The sequence below is a fragment of the Dermochelys coriacea genome, chromosome 16 (assembly GCF_009764565.3).
Source record: "Dermochelys coriacea isolate rDerCor1 chromosome 16, rDerCor1.pri.v4, whole genome shotgun sequence".
In the NCBI taxonomy this organism is placed as follows: Eukaryota; Metazoa; Chordata; order Testudines; family Dermochelyidae; genus Dermochelys; species Dermochelys coriacea.
In genome coordinates this window covers 3,260,918-3,281,512 of record NC_050083.1, presented here as the reverse complement: position 1 = coordinate 3,281,512, position 20,595 = coordinate 3,260,918, and the positions used below count along the sequence as shown (strand labels likewise).

General features: G+C 48.0%; 1 protein-coding gene across 13 annotated transcripts in view; it reads right to left on the bottom strand.

The window, feature by feature from the left end:
- The window catches only part of RGS3 (regulator of G protein signaling 3), a 230,755-nt gene that overhangs the window by 69,385 nt on the left and 140,775 nt on the right, over positions 1-20,595 (bottom strand). For all 13 annotated transcript variants that reach the window (XM_038374581.2, XM_043498553.1, XM_038374582.2 and 10 more), the window contains one exon: positions 12,580-12,623. In XM_038374581.2, the coding sequence (XP_038230509.1) occupies positions 12,580-12,623 (44 nt within the window). The remainder of the gene's footprint in view (positions 1-12,579; positions 12,624-20,595) is intronic.

Here is a 20,595-nt window from a genome sequence, read left to right as displayed (position 1 = left end):
ACTCCTTGGAGATGCTTCTGCAAAGGAGGAGCAAGCACAGAGAATCTCCCATTGCCCCACTCACACCCACCACAGATGCATTACTCCTACTCCAGATAAAGCTGGGCTCTGTGGATGGGCTTGGATCAGCCAGATCAACCTTGGCCTGAGCCAGGCAGAGAGGAAAGGTCACTAGCCCAGATCACCCCAGTTCTCTGCTCCGGCTGTGCATAGCTCACTGCAGTTCAGGGAGGTGGGCAGGGAGCCTGCGGGCAGTGGGAAATATGAAGCCTGGGGGGTGACGCACCCTGCACTATCTGTTCCCTCTGGCACAGGCGCAGAGCGATGATAGCTCTCTGTGGCTGGCTGGAGCTGCAGCTCCAGTAACAAAGAACAGGAATTACAGCCAGGGGAGGTTTCAAAGTAGCAGCCATGTTAGTCTGTATGAGCAAAAACAACGAGGAGTCCTTGTGGCACCTTAGAGACTAACAAATTTATTTGGGCATAAGCTTTCGTGGGCTAAAACCCACTTCATCAGAAGCATGGAGTGGAAAATACTGTAGGAAGCTATATATATAGAGTACATGAGAAGATGGAGGTTGCCTTACCAAGTTGGGGGGGGGGGTCAGTGCTAACGAGCCAATTCAGTTAAGGTGGAAGTGGACTATTCTCAACAGTTGGGGTGGAAATTACTTTTCAACTGTTTGAAATGGACCACCTTGTTTACATTGGCCTCATTAGCACTACAGGAGAGTATGTAAATCTCCTGGGCTTGGGGAGAAGACAGAACTCGTCAATCTCTGCTCCTCACCAGCATCAGTATAACGGAATGTAACAATGCCATTCTCATCAGATTAAGAATTTCATCTTGCAAAGCATATGAGATACTCTGGAGGCCAGATCCTCAGCTGGGGTAAGATGGCATACGTCCAGGGAGACTATGAAGCTAGGATGATTTACACCAGCTGTGGGGCTAGCTCTCGATACCTTAAGCTGCCAATTAAGTAGCAGTCAACCCAAATTTGTGTTTGGTAGCAAAACTTATCCAACAGATTTCTTGTTCAGCTGCCTCAGAGAGAAAAGGGCAGTGATTAATTGTACGAGCATATGTATTCATCTGTGGTTTAAAAACCGGACCTGAACTAGGCTCTAGGAGAGTTAATTCAATATCTGGGAAATACGATTATATTTAAATTAAGTGTCAAACATGCCTCTTTCTGGTGCCATATGGGCCAAACACTGATCTGTGTGGCTGGTGTAAACCAAGGGAGCTCCTTTGGAGCTCATGGGGTCCTTGAGATTTACATCAGCAGCCAAGACACAAGTTAATCCTGTTTGCATAAGGCTTTAATGCGGCAGCTGAATGCACCATGTGAGGCCTTCTGCCTACCGGGGCTCTGCATGGGCTCAGGGATCCACCGATGCAGAGCAGATGAAAGGATTGGGCCTGACTAGTGACCGGTGCCATTCCCTGACGCACACCAGCATGCCCTCCAGTGCAATGCCTAGTGCAGGACTCAGGCAGTGGCGCTCCAGTGAATGCCTGGTCAAGCAGGGACATCCTGCGTTGTGCAGCAGGAATGTTTGGTTTTTAATGTGTTCACTGAAGTGATTTTAACATTAACACACTTTATTTTAAAAAAAGACAATGACAATGCTCTGCAAAGTCTGCCCATCCTTCCACACACATTCCAGCATAGAACGAGCATTACCAGGGACATTGCAGTCTGCACTCCCAGGCTCCAGTCGGACTGGGACCCCTTTGTGCCAGGCATGATGCGAACAATTAGGAAGATGCACTCTGTGTCCTAAGAGCTTACAGCCCAAACGCTTACCTCCCTAACAACCTGTATCTGACAGTCAATGGCAGTTCGCTGTTTGACTGTAAATAATCATTATAGTCAGGAGACCTTTACATCTATGTAAAGTGATATATTTGTGAATAATTAGAGCAATGACTAATCATAGCTTTTCTGTTACACTGCAGTATTCACTGAAGATTGAAATCTCCACTCTGTTGAAAACAAATAAAGCAACTGATACGCAGCTAAAAGTATTTCAATATCCAGAACACACTTGATGCTATTACTAAAACTCCTACATTACTGAAGAAAATCAATATTTATTCATAAACCATCTAAAGAATATCAGGCCCCTGGAGAATAACAGTCTATAGAGAAATGCTCTTCTCGGAGTGAGAGCACAGTGTGATGGGCACGATGGAATCCCTCTCTACTTACAAAGCCATTAAAGAAATTAAAGTTTTCATTACAGATGACATGCAGAAAATAAATAATGAGACAGGAACTTCCACCAGCAGCTGCCTCAATCACACAAAACCACCGCAGCAGCTGTTAGGTCTCGGGTCTCTGTGCCTCTGGGTGCCACGGTGATGGGTATGCTGTAAACAAGCATAACAACAACTACCTCCACCACCATTCTGGATATGCTGCAAAGCGTAATTACTCCTAGTGGTTGGCCTGCTGCCTCCTGGAATGAGATTCCATACCAAAGCTGTGCACCACTGGAGACTTCCTTCTCTAACATGGCAGGCCTCTCCCACACAGCTCTGGGCAGAGCTATAACCACAGAGCATTCCAAACAGGGGACAACCTCCCAGACCTCTTTAACTATCTTAGATAAGCATAGAGGGTACTCCTAGGGAATTCTGCATCACTGTGCCTGCACAGAATTCATGTCCCCTGCAGATTTCTTTGCTTCCCTGCAGAAAAATGACTTCTGACAGGGAAGCAAAGGGAAGCCATAAGAGTGATCACACGCCCCTCCCCAGCAGCATAGGCTGGTCAGTTGGGCGCCTGGAGCAGCTGGTAGAGAGGTAAATGACCGGCGGGGGTTGGGGGCTGAGCAGTCGTGGCGTGTGAGAGAGAGAGAAACTCTGTCCCTCTCACTCACTACTGCAGCACGCTCAGCAGGGCTTTGGGGTATTTCTGAGGAGGCAGGCTCTGTCCTCTCAGGCAGAGCAGAATGTACATAAAAACGGCCATACCGGGACAGACCAAAGATCCATCTAGCCCAGTATCCTGTCTTCTGACAGTGGCCAGTGCCAGGTGCTCCAGAGGGAATGATCAGAAAAGGTCATCATCAAGTGATACATCCCCTGTCGCCCATTCCCAGCTTCTGGCAAACAGAGGCTAGGGACACCATCCCTGACCATCCTGGCTAACAGCCATTGATGGACACTATCCTCCATGAACTTATGTAGTTCTAGCCTGCCTGCTTAGTGAATTGTTCCCATTGTACTTAGTGAATTCCCCCAGGAGTATAAAACAGGTGTAAATGTTTCAAGGCTCCTTTACATGGCCAGAGTGCTGTAATAAAAGATATTATGGCCTTACAAATGAATATTATGCTTTAGTGATTAGAATTGATCTAAATTTTTGGACTGAAAAAATTTCCTATCACAATGTGCTCCATGAACTGTTTGCTACTGACCTTTCTGGAGATGCTCAGTAGCCAATTTAACAGGTTTCAGAGTAGCAGCCGTGTTAGTCTGTATTCACAAAAAATCATCCGATGAATTGAGCTGTAGCTCAGGAAAGCTTATGCTCAAATAAATTTGTTAGTCTCTAAGGTGCCACAAGTTCTCCTTTTCTCAGTAGCCAATATAAATTGTGACTTTGATTCTCCAGCCTTCACTTGCTCTTCAGTTGCCTATGATGTAACACTGAGCATACAGCTGCATATATATGTTGACTAATAACTAGAAACAAAGGAGTATTTGTGGCACTTTGTTAGTCTCTAAGGTGCCACAAGTACTCCTGTTTTGTTTTTTTGCGGATACAGACTAACACGGCTGCTATTCTGAAACCTAGAAATAAAGGGTCAAACCTAGCAACATTACTATTAGACAGAGGGGTTTTGGGGATTTCCTCCAATGCTCCCCACTCCCATTCTCCATCCATTGTATTCTAGTTTAAATAAATTACCAAAATAATTGAAACCAGGATGATTATATTGCGTTATTTTGACAAATAAAATATGCATAATTTTAAACTGTGCACAGAATTTTAGGCGCTAAACTCCCCCAGGAGTAAGAGGGGCACAAGCCTCTTTACTCAGCTTTGCAGATCACCTGCCATTTGAAATTCACCTCCTGCTGGAGCTCTTGCAGGCCTCAGGCAGAAGCACCTTGTGCTGAATTGACCATTCACTGGCAAAGAGGAGGAAGAGGAAGGGGGGTGCCGTGTCAGAGAGGGACGGGGAATCTAGTGGTGCTATCCCCACAGGGACACTGAGAAGAGAGCAATGGCAAAGTCCAAGGGAACTAGTCTCCCCTGCTTGCACTCTTGCATGCGGCTGCGCTTTGGAGGGTGGGAGGTAGTTGAATCACTGCAGGATGCACTCATCATGGGCCAGGTTTGCCAGCAGGCCCTAGCAGCTCTCAGGGCCGGATTAACCTTTTGTGGGCCCAGCACCAAACATATTTGTGGGTCCCTATGGAGGCAATGGAGCATGGCGCGGGGAGGTCAGTCCCCAGAGCGAGAGGCCAGCCAGAGGCAATGGGGCATGGCATGGCATGGCAGGGGTGGCCCTGCTCCACCCAATGTGAGGGCACTATTTACAAACCGGCAGTTGCAAGATGCACAGTGGCTTGCCCGGTCCTGTGCTGCCAGCATGCCCCTTCCCCTCAGGGCCAGGCCCATGCCACACCACACAGCCTCCCCCCCTCGACTCCCTATATCCAGAGCCCCCCCAGACTCACTATGCCCAATGCCCCACCAGACCCACCCACAAATGTACAGTGCCCTGCACAACACCACCCCTGCCCACAGCACCACAACTGCCTAGCCCCCCCCACAAAACCCCCAATCCCTAGTGCCCCAACACAAACAGCTCTTCCACACCCCTTCACAGCCCAGCACCCCCCAGACTCCCCACAGATCCACTATCCCAAGCCCTGCCTCCCCACTACACTCACCGGCCTTGCTGGGAGGTGACTGTCTGCTGGGCTGAGCCAGCAGCACAGCCAGGGTTGGTGCCAGGGCGGGGAATCGCTCTGGCCCCTCAGGAGTGGCACAATCAGCCAGGCCAGGTCCTGCCCCAGCCAGGCTCCCTCAACACGCACTTGCCTGGAGGGGCCCAGCCAAGCCCTCTGCAATGTCTCTCCCTCCCCACCCACCCCCAACTGGCCGAGATTGTCCAGGCTTCTGCGCCAGTCCTAGGCGGCTCAGCTCCGGGGAGACAGGTGGGGCCCCACAGGTGGTGGGAAGCAGAGCGTGCCTGGAGCCGGGGGTGCACTGGGGTCTGGCCAGGGGGCTGAGAGGAGCAGCCTGGGGTGGGGCCAGGGAGTAGAGAGGAACCCTCGGCCAGCCAGCGGGCAGGCTGAGAGGAGCAAGTGGTGGGCGGGGTGAGCCAGTGGGGTCTCAGGGCGCACGGCAAGTGGAGCAGGCTGGGGCCCCTTCTGAGCATGGGCCAGGTTCCATGGAGCCACTGGACCCATTGTAAACCCATCACTGGCAGCTCTGCATGGCTGAGACAGCCCAGTGAGGCCAAGGGTGCCCATGAATCTGACTGTGTAACCCCAATGTCAGTTCAGAAGTCTCGCTCCCACTGAGGCTCTGGCACACTCATGTCGCAAGCCATGGCTGTCTCCTTGCTGTCCTGGCCTCCCTTCCTTGGCTCTAGTCTGGAGCCAGCCACACTCAATGGGAAAGCACTGTTTACAAAAGGAAGCAGGCTCTGTTCCCACAGTCTGCAGGGAGGCTGAGCTTTGTGCCCAGGCAAAAAGGGAAGTTACGCAGCTGTCACCCAGACTGAACAGCACATCCATCAGGACGACCAGGACAGCCCCTCTGAGGGGCACATACTGCTGGCTCGGGGAAGCACGGACACCTTGGACTTTCTTTTTTTAAGGCTGCCAACTTGCGCTCCAGAATCTCAGCTTTCATTTAAAACAGACTGAGTCTCTAGCCCACACAACTCTGAAGATAACCTGGAAAATGTGACCTAGTATAGCCAATGAAGGGGGTGATGCCTGCCTGACTCTGTGCTCAGGTTGAAACGATAGCTCACAGAGGTAAGCACTGCCCTTACCTGTACCGGGGGGCAGGTACTCTGAAGCCCAAAGATAATAACTAAAATACCATTGGCACTAACCACAGAACTGTAGGGCTGGAAGGGACCTAGAGAAGTTCTCTAGTCTAGTCCATTTCTCACCATGCCCCCCCACTGGGGCAGGGCCAAGTAAACTTAGAGTGTCCCGCACAAATGTTTGTCTGAAACCCCCTCAGTAACAGGGATTCCACAACCTCCCTTGGGACCCAATTCCACTGCTTAACTACCACTCTATACGGCTAAATTCAGTGCCTTGCATAATGACAGGTTTCAGAGTAGCAGCCGTGTTAGTCTGTATTTGCATCCGATGAAGTGAGCTGTAGCTCACGAAAGCTTATGCTCAAATAAATTTGTTAGTCTCTAAGGTGCCACAAGTACTCCTTTTCTTTTTGCGAATACAGACTAACACGGCTGCTACTCTGAAACCTGCTTAACTACCCTGAGAGTTAGAACTTTCTCCTTAATATTTAACCTAAATCTCCCTTGCTGCAAATTAAGCCCATTACTTCTTGTCCTGCCTTTGTGCACACTGTGATTTTTATAACAGCCATTAGAATATTTGAAGACTGTTATCAGGTCCCCCCTCAGTGTTCATTTCTCAAGACTAAATAGTGCCCAGTTTTTTAATCTTTGATCACAGGTCAGGTTTTCTAAACCTTTTGTCATTTTTGTTGCTCTCCTCTGGACTCTCTCCAATTTGTCCACATCTTTCCTAAAGTGTTGCGCCCACAACTGCACACAATACTACAGCTAGGGCCTCACCAGTGCTAAGTAGAGCAAGACAGTTACCTCCCATGTTTTACATATGACACTTCTGTTAATATACCCTGGAACTACACTGCATTATTGGCTCATAACCACTTTGTAATCCACTATAACCCCCAGATCCTTCCCAGCATTATGACCCCTAGGCAGTTAGTCCCATTTTGTAGCTAAGCTTTGGTTTTTCCTTCCTAAGTGGAGAAAATCTTCATTGAATTTCACCTTGTTCATTTCAGACCAATTATTCAATTCATCAAGGCTGTTTTGATTCTAATTCTGTCCTCCAAAGGGCAGCAACCCTCCCAACTTGGCATCTGGGAGGGATAGGGCAATGCTTGTAATATCTTTGGGGTCCACTGCTTTAAATGAATGGAATGTCCTACTCCATGGGGTAGGACTGCACTGCTCATCCAGGAACTATGAACAGTGGATGGAGATTAAGGCAAATCAGCTAGGTTGGAACCCACCAGACAAGTACCACCTCCTGGGGAGGCTCCGGCATACTGCTTCAAACTGGCTTTCCAGAGACCAACAGACAAAGAAAGAACTATTGGATAAATAGCCAGAGTTCAAACTGACTCAGGCTCTTCGTTCTGATCCAATAAACAGCCAAGACCTCCTGTCCAAAGGGTGCCCCAATTATCGTGGAAGGGTTGGAAAGACTGAACCCTACCAGGGGCTCATGAGACTGAGGGCTGACCTACAGTAAGCTTTTAGCCTGCATATAGCAACCTTTATTGTCTTAATATGTTTTCTTTGTGGTGCTTTTACCTTAAGAATAAAGGTGCCTTGCTCAGAAGGAGCTGTGTGGACACTTGTGATTGCTGGCAATATATTGGTCATAGTTCTCAGAGAGAAAGCAAAGGCTAGGCAGACTGGCTTGCTGGGGATATCACAGTGTAATTCATGGAGCTGTGCAGCTTTAAAACTCTGGTCTGGAAGGAGAGAGACGTGGGAACCATAAACCTTTAAATGGGTGCCCTTGAGAGATCACAGATGCAGTTACCCCAAAATTGTGACAGTGTCATCCACAAATTTTATACACATACTCTCTACTCCATTGTCCAAGTCATTAATGAAAATATTGAACAGTACTGGACCCAGGACTGACCCCCCCGCCCCCACTAGATACATCTTCCTGTTTGACAGCGAGTTATTGATCACTACTTTTTGAATGAGGTCTTTCAATCAGTTGTGCACCCACCTTGTAGTAATTTCATCTAGACTGCATTTCCCTAGTTTGCTTAGGAGACTGTCATGTGGGACTGTGTCAAAAACCTTCCTAAAATCAAAATATATCACGCCTGCTGCTTCCCCAATCCACTAGGCCAGTATCCGTCAAAGGAGGTAATCAGGTTGGTTTGGCATGATTTTTCCTCAAAAAATCGATCTTGTCCATTCGTCATAATCCTGTTGTCGTCTAGGTGTCTACAAACCAATTAAGAATTTGTTCCAGTACCTTGTCATGTATCAAAGCTGGGCTGATATTTCATTGCTGATCAGTGCACGAAAGAAGACGGAGGAACTTGATTACGATGATCCCATAACCTAATGTGAGTCACAGCCTCCTTTTGCCACCTCAAGTGGGTACAGCTGGTTTTGTGGGGAAAGCTGGAGTGAGCCCACCCCTCCACAATTTGACCACTAGAACGCTCATGCACCTTCCTTCTGGCTAACAGCAGCACTTTGCATTTCTATAGTACTGTACATCTATGGATCTCCAAGTACTCAACAGACAATGAATTCAGTCCCAGAACCCCCATCCACTGCAGATGGCCTCACCAATGCACAGTGAGTTTAAGTTGCTCACTCAAGGTCACCAAGTAAGTCAGTGGCAGAGCTAAGACTGGAACCCAGCTGTCCTCTCTCCCAGGCCTGTACTTTACCTACCAACCCTCCTTCATCCCTTAGTCTAGCACTGGCAACAGCTGCATTATTCTCCTTAGCTCCCAGGACAGTAACCTCTTGGTCATGGCAGTGAGACAGCATGTTGACTGGGAGAAGATGAGGGTGTCAAGATTCACAAGCTCTATTCCTGTCTCTGCCACTGACTCACAGGTATGATTAGGGCCCTACCAAATTCACGGCTGTGAAAATGCGTCACGGACAGTGGAATCTGGTCTCCCCCATGAAATCTGGTCTTTTGTGTGCTTTTACCCTATACTAAACTATAGGCTGGGTAAAGTATACAAAAGTACACAGTGTTTCTCAAACTGCGGGTCCTGACCCAAAGACTGCAAGGCTATTATAAGGGAGGTCACAGCATTGCCACCCTTACTTCTGCGCTGTGGCTCGTGGCGGTGCTGCCTTCAGAGTTGGGTGCTCAGACAGCTGCTCTCCAACTGCCGAGCTCTGAAAGCAGTGAAACGTAAGGTGGCAATACTGAGACTCCCCTCCCTACAATAGCCTTGCAACCCCTTCTTGGGTCAGGACCCCCAGCTTGAGAGATGCTGACTTAAGGGCTTTACAGGTTTATATTTTGCTGGTTTTAAATACATATTCATGCTTTGTTACACCACGAAATTTAAGATTTAAATATCTAAAACCATGAAATTCAAGATTTTTTAAATGCTATGACTGCAATTTATGAAAATGAACTATGAATTTGGTAGTCCCTAGGTATGATGTTGGGTGAGTCATTTCCCCTCTTGTGCCCCAGTTGCCCCCCCCTACAGTCGGAATGACATGTCTCTGTTATGCTCTTTGAGCTCTGTGGAAGGAATAAGCTTTATCATTACCTATCTCCCCTCACCTGCCCTCCCTGAGCCCCCTGCCTGTTCCTGTGTATTTACAATCACATTGTCTTATTTTTTAAATCCTTTCCTCTCTCCCCGCTCCCCACCCCCCGATGCTGCAAGAAGGGCTCCCCTAAAGCAGCAAAGCAGGTGTCGTTGCCTGACTGGAAAGGGAGTGACCCTGGCTATATATACAGCGGGTGGAAAACACACAAAGGAAGCAGAGTGAAAAAAAACAGAGAAAGAACATTTCCCCTTCCCTCTGCCAGCTCCAGCTCTCACTGAGACAGGGCAGGCCCAGCATTTTCAGGCAAGAGTGCAATTAGTACAGGTCCCTTGGACACCCTCAACCAGTTCTCGCACCGCGTTGGGCAGGGAGTCTACCTTTGTTCTGCACCCGCCTGAACCAGGCACGAAGGCTCTGTGCTTTTTCTAGCAGTAGTGAGTGACTGGGTAGAGAGAGAGGGTGGCACTGGGATGGCAGTGATCCCCCAAGTCTGAGAAAGGCCACAGCTTTTCAGCAGAGATGAGATGCACTATTAGGATGATGTCATCTTTGTGTATACAGCCTTTCACTGATCAAAGCATGGGCAACCCCTGCTGGCTGACGAGCCACAGTGCATGGCTGAAAGTATTCCCTTGGTTTTCAGACTAAGGTGAACAGTGCAAATCAGAAGGCTAGACATAACTTAGAGAAGTGGAGACAAGGAGAAGAAGGGCTTCCTAAATCCTGAATCACTGGCCTAAATCCAGAGCTACAGTCCTCAGCAGCAGAGCTGAAGAAATTAATGTCAGGAAAGAGCAAGAAGTGAATGTTTCTGGCTTTTGATCCAACCATCACGTTAGCCAGGGTATCAGTTGTGGCTACCAGGGAGCAGAATTGTGGGACAGATTCACAGTGACATTCAAACCCGGCAAAAGGATAGAGCTTAGCATTTCACTACCACTTGGCAAGAACAAGCCAACTCTGCACAAAAAACTCCTGCAAAATGTTTCTGTTTATCGGATCTAAACCTCCAAAAATGGTATGTTGGAATTCAAAATGGAGCTTAGGCTAGGGCTCCACTAGAGAGTTTACAGTGGCACAGCTGCACCAATCAGGGGCGCCGGAACGAGGAGGGACAGGGGGCTATGCCCTCCCACTTTTCACCAGCTGTATGGGCGAGCAACGGGGGAGAGGGGGTGGAGAGGAATGAGTGGAGGACAGGGCCTCGGGAAGAAGGAGTATGGGGGCGTGGCCACAGTTCAGGCACCGGTGGGGCCCCCCCCACTTTTAGGGAGCTTCTTCCGGTCCTGGCATGGATGCCGGTATGCCATTGTAAACTCTGTGTAGCTACTTTAAGCCAACAGGAGAGAGCTCTCCCCATGACTTCATTCCTCCAGCCCCCTGCGAGCAGCGGTAGCTAAGTTGGCTGGAGAAGCTCTCCCGTCCACTTAAGCTGTAGTGCAGCCATAGGCTTGGACAAGAGTTGCACTTTCCCACTGGCATGCTCTGTGTGTCAAGGGGAAACTGACAATTGGGCAAAATGCTACATTTTAGGGTTACAAAATTATTATTGGCACCTTAGAGACTAACAAATTTATTAAGGTGCCACAAGTACTCCTTTTCTTTTTGCGAATACAGACTAACACGGCTGCTACTCTGAAACCTAAAATTATTATTATTGATTTGTATTACGGTAGTGTCAAGAGGTATCAAATGAGGGTGGTGCCCTGTTTTGCTAGGTGCTGTATGTAGCATAGGGAGAGATTTCAGAGTCGGGAGATTTCAGCATAGGGAGAGTGTTCCTGCCCCACAGATCTTATAACTGAAATATTCAAGACAAACAAAAAGTGGGAGGGCAAAGAGAGGGAGAAAGTAACTGTGCCATGGTCACACAGCAAGTTCTAGATCCAAACTCTTGCCCTGAAATCAGGAACAACATGGAGTTACTTGCAAAAAATCAAAACAAAAAGCAGGCAGAAGATCTGGTGATTGGGTGGATTCGTTTCACAAAGAACAAGTTCTGCAGCTTTCTCAGCTCATTTCTGACAAAGGAAACTTGGCTAAAATACAAGTGATTATAAACATGTATATGACATTCAGTCATTTCTAATCCGTATGCTATTTTAGATCTGTTTATATAAAGAAGTCTTTTACAGTGTAATTCCAGTTATGCAAATGCCCTTTATCTGAAAATCTTAGTTATCTGAATCTGTGTGCCCTCCCTGAAACCTTATGTTAGTTAATTACCAGCTAATTACTTCTCAATTAGCCTCTTAGCGCCTCATAGTGCTCATCAATGATTGTGTTTGTGTAAAAAGAAAATGAGTACTTGTGGCACCTTAGAGACTAACAAATTTATTTGAGCATACATTTGTTAGTCTCTAAGGTGCCACAAGTACTTCTTTTCTTTTTGCGAATACAGACTAACACAGCTGCTACTCTGAAACCTGTGTTTGTGTAGCTGTTCTGAGCAGTTACCTGCAGTCACTGAGACCTAATCCCATTTCAGCAGTAAAAGAAACTTGGCTGGATTATATGCAGCTCAAAATAGCCCTTCCATCTATTCCAATGCCCAGTTACCCAAAGCCATTGGATAAATAGGAACTTACTATGTGTTGGGTTTGGTTGTTCCTATTTGATTGTTTAAAAATCTGAGATTTTGAAGGCAAGAACAGAAAACCACCCGTAAAGTCAAATCAAAACCAACTGGCAAAGAAATCCATGAGTGGGCTAAAGAACCCATAGGCACCAATCAGGAGTCAGAGCAGTGGGGAAAGAACTGCCCCCAGACGGACTGGTGGGGAGGAAAGGTTACAGGCATCAAGGCTTCACTGCCTCCTGAGTCACAAATTCCACTTTACAGCTTCTTACTCATATATGCTGGCTGCAGCCATTTATGTTTCCTTTCCCGACTGGCAAACTAATTCAAAAGAGAAGTGAGATCGATCCATTGTCTGAGCTTTATCCCCACTACAAAGAATTGGTTAGTGTGCAGTACATTTTAGGCTCTGTGGAGTTTAACTCCCAAAGCTCTACACTCACCTCTGCAAGGTAGAGGATGCAGAATTTCAGATCTTCAGAAGAACCTGGAAGGAAAAAAAACAAGGCCAAAATCAGGCTTTGGCTGCATCTGGGCCTCCACAAGCAAAGATCTCTGGCACTGGCAGAGGAATCAGCTGTGGGGTTGCATTTAATGAGCAAAGGTTGAAGTTTTGCCGTGGCAGGTTGTCAGCTGGGAGTGATGTGTGCTGCGGCTGGCTTCCACGGGAGTGGATCAGGGTTAACGCAGCAGGCAAACTGGTGCTGGTCTGGAAAGTGGAGGTGCTTACCATTTACTCACTGCACAATTAGGGCTTTTTCTCCAGGCTCATTTCCCTGAAAAAGGTCTCTCTCTTGGTCGCAGCTGTAGCCTGGTGGGATTGGTCAAGGCACTGTGCAGGCAAGGGCCAACATGATGCAGAAGCAAAGCAAAGGGCTGCTTAGGGCCCTGTTCCATTGGGCGCTGTGCAGCACATGGGCTGGGTCAGTCCCCCTTGCCAGCACTGACATCAGAGGGGAATGTCACTCAGAACTGGCTGCCCTCCTGGCAGGTTGCAGACCTCGGTCTCTGGGAATTAGAAGGCTGGAGCTAGTGCAGGCAATTGCCATTACACACAGACACACCCACTCACCCCTGGCCTCCATGCTGATCACTGAAAATCTCTCCATCCTAGGGCTTTGGGGAAAGGAATCTCCTAAATTCACACTGGGACACAGGAACTGCCTAACTGCATCAGAAACCCAAGGTCCATCTAGCCCAGTGTCCTGTCTCTGGCAGTGGCCAGCACCAGCTACTTCAGAGGAGGTGTGGGAAACATGTGTAGGGAAGCTCCTCTGGGATAACCTGTCCCAAGGGACAGTTCCTCCTTCTGTCTAACCCCCAAGAGCCCTGACAAACTCTTGGCTATTACTACTGTAGCTCTGGATACTCTTATTACCGGTATAAATGCCCAGTCTCATTTTGAAGCCTTCTTAGCTCTTTTTCTCATTAATTTCATGTGGCAGGGAGTTCCGCAGTCTAATTACACAATGTGTAAAAAAACATTTCCTTTTATGGGTTCTGAATTTGCTGTCTTTCCATTTTGTTGAATGCCCCCTTGTTCCTGTGTGATAAGACAGGCTGAATGGAGGCTCCTGAAATACGTTCTCTGTTCATGAATTAGTCTGTATTCTGTTATATCGTATTCGTCTCCTCTGTAAGGTACAGCCCCAATCCTCCCAATCTCTTGTGGACTGGGAGTTTCTCTCTGTCCCTGGTCATTCCCATCGCCTGTCTCTGAGCCCCCTGGATTTCTGCTAAGTCCTTTATGAGATGGAAAGATCCTCATGCCTTCCACTTCCCTCCCATCTGCACTGCACATGCAGGACAGGGACACTTGTCTGAACCAAAGGGGGATGGGGCGAAAGACAAACAGAGCAGAGAAGATGAGCTACATGGCAAGAACAAAATGCCAAAGGAGACAGAGTGCTTGTGCCTCTCAGCAATCACAGCCCTGCCATGCTGCCCCATTTCCTACTCTCCAGTGCAGGGAAAAGGGATGCACCCCAAAGCCTGTCACCTTGACAAGGGCCCCATGAGCCAACTCCAAGTGTGGAACAGCCCCAGGGACTTGACTCCTCCTAGCCCTGCCCCCATCCCCGGCAGGGAGGGAGGCCCCTGACATGAGGGGGCGGAAGGAGCCGCTACTCAGGAAGCGGCGGCTTAACACTTCCTCTGCATTCTCTGGTTACATCTACACAGGGATAAAAAACCCTTGGCTGGCCCAGGTCAACCGACTCGGGCTCCGGGCTGAAAAATCGCTGGGTAGGGGTTCAGGCTTGGGCTGCAGCCCGAGCTCTAGGACCCTGCGAGGGGAGAGGTCCCAGAGTGCAGGCTCCAGTCTAAGCTTCTGCACTGCAATTTTTAGCCCTACAGCCCGAGCCCAAGTCAGCCAACCTAGGCCAGCTGTGACTGTACTGCAGGGTCTTTTATCCCGCAAAGACATGCCAGCACAGGCCCTCCAGGAGACCTGTCTCCATGGAGCTGGCACCTTGCGTGGCCCTTGGAAAGGGAGACGGTCCCAGAAGGTGACGGGACAGCATGAGTCATTCCAAAGCGACAGCATCTGATGAAGTGAGCTGTAGCTCACGAAAGCTTATGCTCTAATAAATTTGTTAGTCTCTAAGGTGCCACAAGTACTCCTTTTCTTTTTGCGAATACAGACTAACACGGCTGCTACTCTGAAACCAGTCCCTACTTTGTGAAGCCTGGAGTTTCCTGATCTCCTAACCTCATCCAGTGCAGCGTGGCTGCTAGGCCTCTGCTTCAGACAGTTCCCACAGCGCCAGGGACCGGCTAAGCTAACAGACTGGCTGGTGTTTTCCACTGACAGACTTTGCTGAGAGCGATGCCCCTCTGTCCTCCATATGGGATCCGCTGAAGAGAAGGAGAACCTCCGATTCTGCCGAGCCCTGGGAAAGCCAACCCAGGGCAGGCACCTGAGCCCAGGCTCACTCAAGGAGATTTAGTCAACACACAGCAGGGCCACTTGGACTTTACAGCAGGACATTCAACCTAGTGGAGGATGTTCCCCTGGGACACCATGCCCCCTGCCCCCAGTGCAAGGCGCCTTTTAAAATGTTGTCTCCTGTGTGGAGCAGGCTGGTGCTGCAATTCATGCTCAGGTGCAATTCTTGCTAATGGCAAAGTCAGTACAAGCTCTGCTTTGTTCTCACAGCATGTGCAGTGATAATGATGGAACCAGGTGGCCTCACATTCTCCAGAGAACTGCAGACTAACCATCCCAGTGCAGGTTTCAGAGTAGCAGCCGCATTAGTCTGTATTCGCAAAAAGAAAAGGAGTACTTGTGGCACCTTAGAGACTAACAAATTTATTTGAACATAAGCTTTTGTGAGCTACAGCTCACTTCATCGGATGCATTCCCTGGAGTTCACAGCTGGCATGGGGACCCTGCAGAGAGGCTGATGCCACCAGTGCCTTCGTCATGAGGAGGATGGGCAGAATTTGATTTTTATTTTTTTAGAATTTTGATGGATAATATCAGGGGTATTTTAAGCATTTTTTTATTATTTTATCAATTTAAATTTTCATATTGCAGGAAATTTGAGGGGTCAGACAATAATTATTTAATGATAGTATTCAGAGTAGCAGCCGTGTTAGTCTGTATTCTCAAAAAGAAAAGGAGTACTTGTGGCACCTTAGAGACTAACAAATTTATTAGAGCATAAGCTTTCGTGCATCCGATGAAGTGAGCTGTAGCTCACGAAAGCTTATGCTCTAATAAATTTGTTAGTCTCTAAGGTGCCACAAGTACTCCTTTCTTTTTAATGATAGTAGATGCTGATATTCCAAATATTAAAGCTTTATAGACGTTAAAACAGAAACTGTCAACATCACATGTCAAAATATACCAAGTCAATATCCTCCAATCAAATCCTACCACCTTCTCAAGCAGTGTTTTCCCTACTTCGCCTCTCTGCACATTTTGATCAGTTTTTGCAGGTGTGCTGAAATCGATGTTTACCAGCTTTGACCAATAAAAATCTAATCCTTCCAAGTCTACCCCTGAGCAGCAAAGACAGTGCACACAACAGTGCAACATGCTCAGCTTTTTCCTTCCAGTGACTTTCTGCTGGCCTTTGGTGAGCGCTGGCTGTGGGATCACAGGCTTCCCCCACTCCAACTACAAGGGCTGGGGCAGACTGAGGGACCCTGCAGGGCCTTGGTTTTAAAGGGCATGATGCCCCCTTTTCAGGGACAGTTGTGTCCAAGTCCCAGAACACGCTGGTGACATCCAGATATGCTGGGAATGCTGTTGAAGAGGTGTCAGATAAAGAGCACTTTAGCACAATGCATATCTGCAGGCATCCGGAGCTATGCTCTGCCATGTCCCGTGCTGGGTGAGTTAGGGTCTGGAAAACACCCTCATGCTCCTGTGCTACTGTAACTAAGTAATGGGGCTGGGAGTCCAGGGCCTGCTTTATTTCTTTATGAAAGCAAAGAAGTATGTTCCTGCACCTGAAAGGGCCCATGGCTTCCTCCACACCTGCCGCAGGTTCCAAAGTGGCCACTAGGGGCGGCTCAATAGCTCACACACCACGTCTCAACTTACCACTCCCACATACCCGGGCATCCCACCAGTACCCCAAGACAGTTCCTACCCGGCCTGTGCCACAGCATTTTAACCCAGACAGTCATCAGGGCTGCCCCAGAAACATCTGCCTTGCACGGCCAAAGCCAGCATTCTGGGCAACCCTGCAGGACGCCTCCAGCTAGTACGTTGCACTCTGGGGAGGTTGGAGAGTAGAAGGCCAGGCCATTTACTTGATACTGGGGTTTAATGGCCATTTCCCTTTACTCTTCCTTAGTGTACAAAACTCTCATTTCTCCCCTCCCCCCAAATGTGGCCCTTCCTCGCTTCCTTCACTCTGAAGAGCTAGGCCTGGCTGCAACAAGGCCTGCTTAGCACAATGTGGCTATCAGGCAGGAGAATGGCCTCCCAAGCCGCCACCACAGCCCGTTTGCGAGGTTAATAATCCAGCTCCCCGAGGGGCTGGCTACGCTCAGACACAATCATCCCACAACAGAGGCCGCCCGATAAGGGGACAGTGACACTGGCTAGTAGATGCCTTGGAAAAGTTACAGTCTTGAGCCATTGTATTTACTGTATTTGGGTTCCTACAATAATACAATGTCATAACAGGTGGCTGCTTAATATAGGAGGACAAAACACATGGCCACTGGGACTGATTTCCCTTCTGAGCAGCCAATGCCCTTCTGGAAAGTTACAGACATAAGCAAAGAACCCTACCTCTGCAGGCACCCCCCTCCCTTTCCACACCCCGTGGCAGGGTCATTGTTGGGCAATGTACATGTAGGCAGTTCCGGGGCTGGAAGAACACACTGGCCAGGTGACTAACCACCTACCATGGTGTGAGGAAGTACAGAGGAGCCAAAACCCTACCTCAGACATTTTATACCCACTGCAAGGGATAAGAGGAGTCACAGGAACATAAAAATGGACACACTGGGTCAGACCAATGGTCCATCTAACCCAGTAACTTGTCTTTTGACAGTGGCTGGTGCCAGATGCTTCAGAGGGAATGAACAGAATGGCACTTTCCAGTGATCCATCCCTTGCAATCCACTCCCAGCTTCTAGCAATTGGAATTTAGGGACACTAACAGCCTGACCATCTTAGCTAACTGCCATTGATGGACCTGTCCTCCATGGATTTATCTAGTTCTGTTTTGAACCCAGTTACAGAATCATGGAATATCAGGGTTGAAAGGGACCTCAGGAGGTCATCTAGTCCATCCCCCTGCTCAAAGCAGGACCAATCCCCAACTAAATCATCTCAGCCAGGGCTTTGTCAAGCCTGACCTTAAAAACTTCAAAGGAAGAAGATTCCACCACCTTCCTAGGTAACACATTCCAATGCTTCACCACCCTCCTAGTGAACATTTTTTTCCTAATATCCAACCTAAACCTCCCCCACTGCAACTTGAGACCATTACTCCTTGTTCTGTCATCTGCTACCACTGAGAACAGTCTAGATCCATCCTCTTGGAACCCCCTTTCAGGTAGTTGAAAGCAGCTACCAAATCCCCCCCCCCCATTCTTCTCTTCTGCAGACTAAACAATCCCAGTTCCCTCAGTCTCTCCTCAGAAGTCATGTGTTCCAGTCCCCTAATCATTTTTGTTGCACTCCGCGGGATGCTTTCCAATTTTTTCACATCCTTCTTGTAGTGTGGGGCCCAAAACTGGACACAGTACTCCAGATGAGGACTCACCAATGTCAAATAGAGGGGAACGATCATGTCCCTCGATCTGCTGGCAATGCCCCTACTTATACAGACCAAAATGCCATTGGCCTTCTTGGCAACAAGGGCACACTGTTGACTCATATCCAGCTTCTCGTCCACTGTGACCCCTAGGTCCTTTTCTGCAGAACTGCTGCCGAGCCATTCAGTCCCTAGTCTGTAGCGGTGCATGGGATTCTTCCGTCCTAAGTGCAGGACTCTGCACTTGTCCTTGTTGAACCTCCTTGGATTTCTTTTGGCCCAATCCTCTAATTTGTCTAGGTCCCTCTGTATCCTATCCCTACCCTCCAGTGTATCTACCTCTCCTCCCAGTTTAGTGTCATCTGCAAACTTGCTGAGGGTGCAATCCACACCATCCTCCAGATCATTAATGAAGATTTTGAACAAAACCAGCCCGACGACCAACCCTTGGGGCACTCCATTTGATACCGGCTGTCAACTAGACATGGAGCCATTGATCACTACCCGTTGAGCTCAACAATCTACCCAGCTTTCTATCCACCTTATAGTCCATTCATCCAGCCCATAGTTCTTTAACTTGCTGGCAAGAATACTGTGGGAGACCATGTCAAAAGCTTTGCTAAAGTCAAGGAATAACATGTCCACTGCTTTCCCCTCATCTATAGAGCCAGTTATCTCGTCATAGAAGACAATTAGATTAGTCTTGCCCTTGGTGAATCCATGCTGACTGTTCCTGATCACTTTCCTCTCCTCTAAGTGCTTCAGAACTGATTCCTTGAGGACTTGCATCATGATTTTTCCAGGGACTGAGGTGAGGCTGATTGGCCTGTAGTTCCCAGGATCCTTCTTCTTCTCTTTTTAAAAGATGGGCACTACATTAGCCTTTTCCAGTCGCCCGGGACCTCCCCCGATCGCCATGAGTTTTCAAAGATAATGGCCAATGGCTCTGCAATCACATCCGCCAACTCCATTAGCACTCTCGGATGCAGTGCATCTGACCCCATGGACTTGTGCTTGTCCAGCTTTTCTAAATAGTCCCGAACCACTACTTTCTTCACAGAGAGCTGATCACCTCCTCCCATGCAGTGCTGCCCAGTGCAGTAGTCTGGGAGCTGACCTTGTTCGTGAAGACAGAGGCAAAAAAAGCATTGAGTACATTAGCTTTTTCCACATCCTCTGTCATTAGCTTGCCTCCCTCATTCAGTAAGGGGCCCACACTTTCCTTGACTTTCTTCTTGTTGCTAACACACCTGAAGAAACCCTTCTTGTTACTCTTAACATCTCTTGCTAGCTGCATCTCCAGGTGTGATTTGGCCTTCCTGATTTCACTCCTGCATACCCGAGCAAAATTTTTATACTCTGCCCTAGTCATTTGTCTAATCTTCCACTTCTTGTAAGCTTCTTTTTTGTGTTTGAGGTCAGCAAGGATTTCGCTGTTAAGCCAAGCTGGTTGCCTCCCACATTTACTATTCTTTCTACACATCGGGATGGTTTGTCCCTGTAATCTCAATAAGGATTCTTTAACTTTTGGCCTTCACAACATCCCCTGACAACGAGTTCCACAGGGTGACTGTGCGTTGTATGAAGAAATACTTCCTTTTGTTTGTTTTAAATCTGCTGCCTATTAATTTCATTGAGTGACCCCTGATTCTCGTGGTATGTGAAGGGGTATAAGGGGCATAAGCTTTCGTGGGCTAAAACCCACTTCATCAGATGCATGGAGTGGAAAATACTGTAGGAAGCTATATATACAGAGTACATGAGAAGATGGGGGTTGCCTTACCAATTCTAATGAGACAATTCAATTAAAGTAGGCTATTATCAGCAGGAGGAAAAATCAATTTTGGAGTGGTAATCAGGGTGGCCCATTTCAAACAGTTGACAAGAAGGTGTGAGTAACAGTTGGGGGAAAAATTAGCATGGGGAAATAGTTTTTAGTTTGTGTAATGACTCATCCACTCCCAGTCTTTATTCAGGCCTAATTTGATGGTGTCCAGTTTGCAAATTAATTCCAGTTCCCTACTGTTACTCACACCTTTTTGTCATGTACTCTGTATATATATCTTCCTATTGTATTTTCCACTCCATGCATCTGATGAAGTTGGTTTTAGCCCACGAAAGCTTATGCCCAAATACATTTGTTAGTCTCTAAGGTGCCACAAGTACTCCTCATTGTTTTTGCTGATACAGACTAACACGGCTATCACTCTGAAACCTGTGTATCATCTGTAAACT